The 5938-nt window shown below is 43.6% G+C and overlaps 1 protein-coding gene across 1 annotated transcript; it reads left to right on the top strand.

The window, feature by feature from the left end:
* Positions 1 to 978: 978 nt before the first annotated feature.
* LOC121445422 (sperm motility kinase X-like) lies at positions 979 to 5573 on the top strand. Its single transcript, XM_041647557.1, has 3 exons — positions 979 to 2599; positions 3255 to 3328; positions 5496 to 5573. The coding sequence occupies exons 1-3, from the start codon at positions 979 to 981 to the stop codon at positions 5571 to 5573; spliced, it is 1773 nt and encodes a 590-aa protein (XP_041503491.1).
* The last annotated feature ends 365 nt before the right edge of the window (positions 5574 to 5938 follow it).

The following is a 5938-nucleotide window of genomic DNA, read 5'->3' on the forward strand; positions in this document are numbered from 1 at the left end:
CATAATTCTTCCCATTCTCTCCGATTTTGTTATTTCTGCAGGAATGCTGATTCTGCTTTGCTATCTATACTATGTACTTATACTAAGAGTTTTTTCAAAGTGTTTGTGATTCCATGATTTCCATTGTTTAGGTTAGTGAGAACTTAGCAGTAAACAAATATTCAAAATTTCTCCTAAAGACTGAGACAGAAATGGTTTGTTTGCATAGAATTTTTAGTTCATTTCATCTTCAGATATATTTACAAAATAAATAGGACATTATCTCCATATTAAAAAATGCCTTGTTAGTTGCCAAAAAAGTTTTCGAAATGATTTTTTAGAAGTAGCCATATTTACTGTAACAAGAGCAAAGCTTGACTATAGATTTAAACTGAATTTTCTCCACTTGGATCACTTTTGGTCATGTTTATCTCTTTTGCTTGTTCTTTACAATAATCAAACATTTATTATTGCAATGTTCAATTTATTATTGCAATGTTCACGCTAGTCTGTTGTGGGAGCTGAGGGTTGCATTCCTGCCTCCCCAGCTCCTGGTCACCTGGCTAGCTTATGCCCGGGAATATTCTAGCCTAAGTCCATCCTGGGTAGGAGCTTCATCAATCACGTCTGCCTGGGAGAGGGGAGCATGGCCTATGAGCTCACTTTCTCTTCCTCCCAGCATTCTGTTCTGTCTACTCCTCCCACCTATGTTTTAACCTATGAGGACTAAGCAGTTTCTTTATTTTTTAACCAATGACCTTCCTCCATCACTGGTCTATTTCCTTAGATTTAGTTCTCTTCTTCTGTACATGTTCTAGGATTTCTTTAGAGTTTGGCTTATTCTTATTTTCTGTGACACAGAAGTTCACTGCAATGTTGTTTGCATCTGTCACACTTGTCCATGAAGAAACAGAAAGATAAAAACTTTATCCCTTGACTTACTTCTCATTGTTTTTAATCTGGTTTAATTGGTTTATTCTCATTGTTTTCTCAGTTGGCATGGAAATTATCAAGAACCTTTCTAGCAAGAACAGAGAGGAGGAGAGCATGCAGCTGGCCCTTGCCAGCACCTATGAAGAGGAGACCATCACAGATCACTATGTCATGCTAAATACCCTCGGCAAAGGGGCCTTTGCTGAGGTGAAATTGGCTTGCCACCTCATCACAAATATGAAAGTCGCAGTTAAAATCCTTGCGAATGGTGAGGAGAGTGATGGTAATAATAGGAAAGAACTCAACATCATGAAAGAACTAGACCACCCGTACATAATAAAGCTCTTCCACATCATCACCAGCAAAGACCACACCTACATGGTGTTGGAGTTTGCTGCTCATGGCGATTTAGTCACGCTCATTGAGAAGGGTGGTCCTCTTCAGCAGACACAGGCCCAACACATCTTCTGCCAGATTGTGTGTGCAGTGCACTACTGCCACGATAATGACATCGCACACAGGGACATCAAGCTTGATAACATCCTGCTTGATGGCAAAGGAAACATCAAACTGTGTGACTTTGGCCTGGCCATCAGAGTCAGCTCTGGGCAGAAGTGCAAGGGATTCTGTGGCACAATTGAATACTGTGCTCCAGAGCTATTTTATGACACAGAGTATGATGCAAGGGCAGTTGACATCTGGAGCATGGCAGTGGTTTTATATGCAATGTTGGCAGCGAGCTTCCCATTCAAAGCAAGAACCTATCCAGACATGAAGGAAGTGATGCTGAATCCCATATACTATATTCCTTACACACTCTCTCAAAACCGTTTGCTTGTGCACCTCATTGCGCACTTGTTCACTGTGAACCCTGAGCAGAGGCCCACGATATATGACATTAGGCAGCACCAGTGGATCAGAGACAGGGAAGAACTTTGGAAACTCCCATCATCCTCAGAGTCATTCTGTAACAAAAGAAATCCCAGCATTTTGCTGGCTATGTGGGGTATGGGCTACCATCCCAAGGCTATTAGTGATTGTCTTCGTGAGAAAAAATTCAATAACATCATGGCCACATACCTAATTTTAAACCAAGAGACACCCCAGTACCACACTAAATCTACCACTAGGTCCTTGCAGGCCTGTGTTGCTGTGTCATCACCAGATGCTCTCAAGTCCCTTCCTCCTAAGAGGAGAGTGAGTGAGCCTGCCTTTGCCACCCTCGACCTGCTGGCTAAACATCAGGGGCATGATGAGAATTGTTCAAGAAAGCAGGAGACCAGAAGTCTAAGCATGCCTGCCATCTTGTGCTGCCTGCTGAAGGATGACAGCCCTCCCCAACAAGTACCCACATGTGCTCCTGAGGTTACTCCTCTCCTGAGCAGAAGTTTGGCAGTAAGTAGCATGGTTTTCAATGAATTATCCTCAAGATGCCAATTCTCTGAGTGTATTTCTTCTGCACAGTGTTTGTCCTGCGAGAAGCCGCAGGAAATGAGCACCCCCAAGAATAGCTCAGGTGCTCAGAGTACACCCTCTGTAAAGAAGGAAAGGGAGACACCTGAGGGTATGAGCATCATTGAAGTCCTTGGAACTCAGAGATCTTCCCTTCAGACAACATCCAAGAACAACTTAAAAGGTGTCCTTCCCAAAGATGTAAGTCCAGCCTCTGCCAGCAGTCTGTCCAAAGGTTGGAAGAGGGTTAAGAAGAGAATTGGGAATTGTATGAGATTTCTGTGCTGCTGTCTGCCACTCTCAAGAAAAAGCCATGTTTCTCAGAAGAAAGAGGCACAACTGGAAGGAGAGAGCAGTGCAGGTGCACACACACAGCTAAATGGGGTGCCCCAGATGCACTTCAGCGTTTATTAATCTATATGTTTTCTAATGTGCTTTGCGACCATCGCATGATAGTTAGGGTAGGTAAATTAGGAAATCTTATATCAAAAGCAACTCTTCCAAGCACCACAACCACATTTAACCCAAATTGTTTAAGCTAAAGTAGACAGTAATGATTGAGAAGTAGAGGCTGTAGAGGCAGCAAGAAGTAGTGTTGGCTAAAGGAAGAAAGCATCAAAGGCTTTGAGGGAAGAAAACTAAAAAAATCAGGAAAGAGAAAGAGAAGAAGAGACACCAGAAAACATGTGGTCCAGAAGGATATAAGAGTCAAGACTCTGAAGTATATATTTCAAAGTTCTTAAGACTGTACCTTCCATATATCATTATCATTTTACATATTGAGTCACTGTAGAGGATGAGACATTGGATTTACAGTTTTCTTGATGGAGATAGCCTAATTGGGAGTCATGCAGGAAGTCCAGATGACAGAATGTTGTGTATTCCAACAGAGAAGTCCAGCACAGGAGGTGGTAAGCCTTCATCTACCATAGGCTTTTCCACAGACAGCCATTCTCAACAGGAGGTATGTCCAATGGCTTCCCTTCAATATCATCCTTCTCCGAGAGCCACCCTCTGTCACAATTCCCCCAGATACCCTTCAATTAGAAGACCCAATGTGCCAGTCCTCAAAGACATACAATTTTAATACACATTCATCTGTCTTTCCCTTCAAGGTCATTTCCAAGGGAGATGTTTTTTTTTTTCACACTGGACTGAGGTAAATCTCCTCCTGCCTCCCCTCCCCTCCCTATATTGTGTTTGCAGGCAGCCTGTATCCATTTCCCTCTTTTCACGGGAGACACTACAACTGCATGCTGGTTCAGTCTAGCTGTTGGTGAAGGGGCCCTTACTGTGGGGGTACTTGTCAGAAGCACATTTGTCTTCTAATAGGAAAGTGACAGCAAGCAGGATGGAAATGGGTATCCTATAGAAGGAATTCTGGAATGTTGCTCCAGTTTGCAAGGTGAGTATTGCTTGATTTCCCTGGTGTAGAATGGACCCATGACTTAGGCTGTAGTCTTAAAACTACTTTTTGATTAGATCCCACATCAGGAGTCAGAGGGTCAGACCTACACAGAAACTTGTGATTATAAATTAGAAGCATTCTTCTAGGATTCTCTTGTGAAAGTTGCATTAGTGTTGTCATGGACACTATCCATGTACAACCAATGATGTAACAAAGAGTGGCCACTCAGAAGGGACTGAATGCCAGGGCTTATCTGTGGGTTTCATGGCTGAAGGCAGCACTGAGACCACTAATTTACATCCTGTTGTATTGGAGAGGTGTCTCTGATTTGCTCTGTCTTTGACACTGATCCACAGAAAGATAAGCATGAGGCTGCCAGAGTCAACTGTTTTCAACTCCAAGGGAGGTGGTCATTAAGCACATGATGCAGAGGAACAAAGGTAAGGGGACACACAACAGAGTCATGAATTCAGAGTGGTCTCGGGATAAATTGTGGCGAGTAGCTCATTTCTTTTCTCTCTGTCCCCTAACTGTTATGGAGGAACAGTTTGGTTATAACAGGTGAATGTCATCCTACCCCTGTATGGAAAACAGTCACTGCAACTGGCAAGATGCTTAGTCTGCACACAGCCTTGCAAGGAAAACCAGACTGGAGTGGCAGGCCTTCTTATTTATGTGGCCATACCTGCTCTGCCTCAGTAGTGATTACTAAGGCAAGTATCATTCGTGATATACTTTACTGAATGCAGTGCCTGGGAAAGGGAGACTTGGGTACTGTAGCCAGGTCAGTGAAACCCAGAAAGTACAACCAATGAGAATCATGAGCTCCAGACTCATATGACAAACTCTAAGAAGGCAAATCTCAGTTTAAACAATTGTGTTGTTTATTTTGACATTTATCTTGGGACTAATGAGGACTTTCCCTGATACTAAAGCAAGTTGCTATCTTTAGCCTTTGACCTGATAGAACAGAAGTCAGATGAGTTTCTGACACCCACAACCATCACTTTCCTCCTGTACTTCCTCTCTGTTGGATGGAGCAAGGGCAGGGTCAATTATCTCCAGCTACTTTAAGAAGGAACTCCACACACTTCATCCCAAAGCTGTCCACAGGTGTCCTCCTCACAGAGCACAAGGCTGAGTCCTTAGATTCTCTTCTGGACATAACATATTTGGTTGGCACAATGCTTAAAGTACACCCACTGGCTGCTTGACACAGCAGCGATGAACATTCTGGTAGAGGTGGATCACATGGAGTTCCCCAAGTCAACTCCGGATGTCTTATCGGTCACTCTTTCTCTCCTATTATCTGCAGGTTCTTTGGGACATCATCTTTTGTGGAAGCTCATTTTCACCAAGTATGTATCCTGTCTAATGTAGACAAGAGGACATGAGATGAGGTTCAGGAAGCAGAGTGCCTAGTTTAGACATGTTGGTGGGAAAATGCTTTTATTCCTTTGTTCCCAGAGCCTGGTGCCTTAAAACGTTGCAGGGATAACATGAGAATTCATTCCCTGCCTTCTGCTGTCCCTGATGAAACCCTAACAATGTTGTCCTAGGGAAGGTCACCTTGGACAACAATGAGCATTATGTCTGCCTCTTTAGTCCCCGAATTTCATAAAGTAAACCTGAAATTATCTGCCAAGACCACAGATCTTGTGCCTGTGGATGTGGAACTCTCAGCCAGTTTCCTCTCTGATCTACAATATTCCTTCTCTTGTAGCTGCCTGGCCACATCCTGAATCGTGACCCAGAGGATTCCTATCCTGAGGACTTGCACAATCGGCCCTGGTGTCAGTGATGAGAAAGGTTATCTCCGAGTTTGGGAAAGCTCAAAAGTTCGACACTGCTTCAGGAGGACATTCTGTGCACGGCAGTGAGATGGCTCATGTTCCAGCATCCAGCTTCAGAACCTGCTCCAATTGTCATCAAGATCTGAAGATAACAGAAGGATCCCCTAGGAAAGCCGTCCAATGTATGTAATCCTTAAATCTCCCGCATACATTCATGTTGTGTGTTTTTGGATAGTGTAAAATGTCATCTATGCCTCCTTTTCCTCAGAGATGACCTTGGAAAACTACCTGAGCAGAGAAAGAACGTGCCACTACAGAGCCTGGGGACACACAAGTGCATGTGCCCAAGACCTCTCTCTCAGGCCACCAATCA

Source organism: Microtus oregoni, unplaced genomic scaffold (assembly GCF_018167655.1).
Source record: "Microtus oregoni isolate MIOR12 unplaced genomic scaffold, Mior012 000187F_ref0000448, whole genome shotgun sequence".
Taxonomy (NCBI): domain Eukaryota; kingdom Metazoa; phylum Chordata; class Mammalia; order Rodentia; family Cricetidae; genus Microtus; species Microtus oregoni.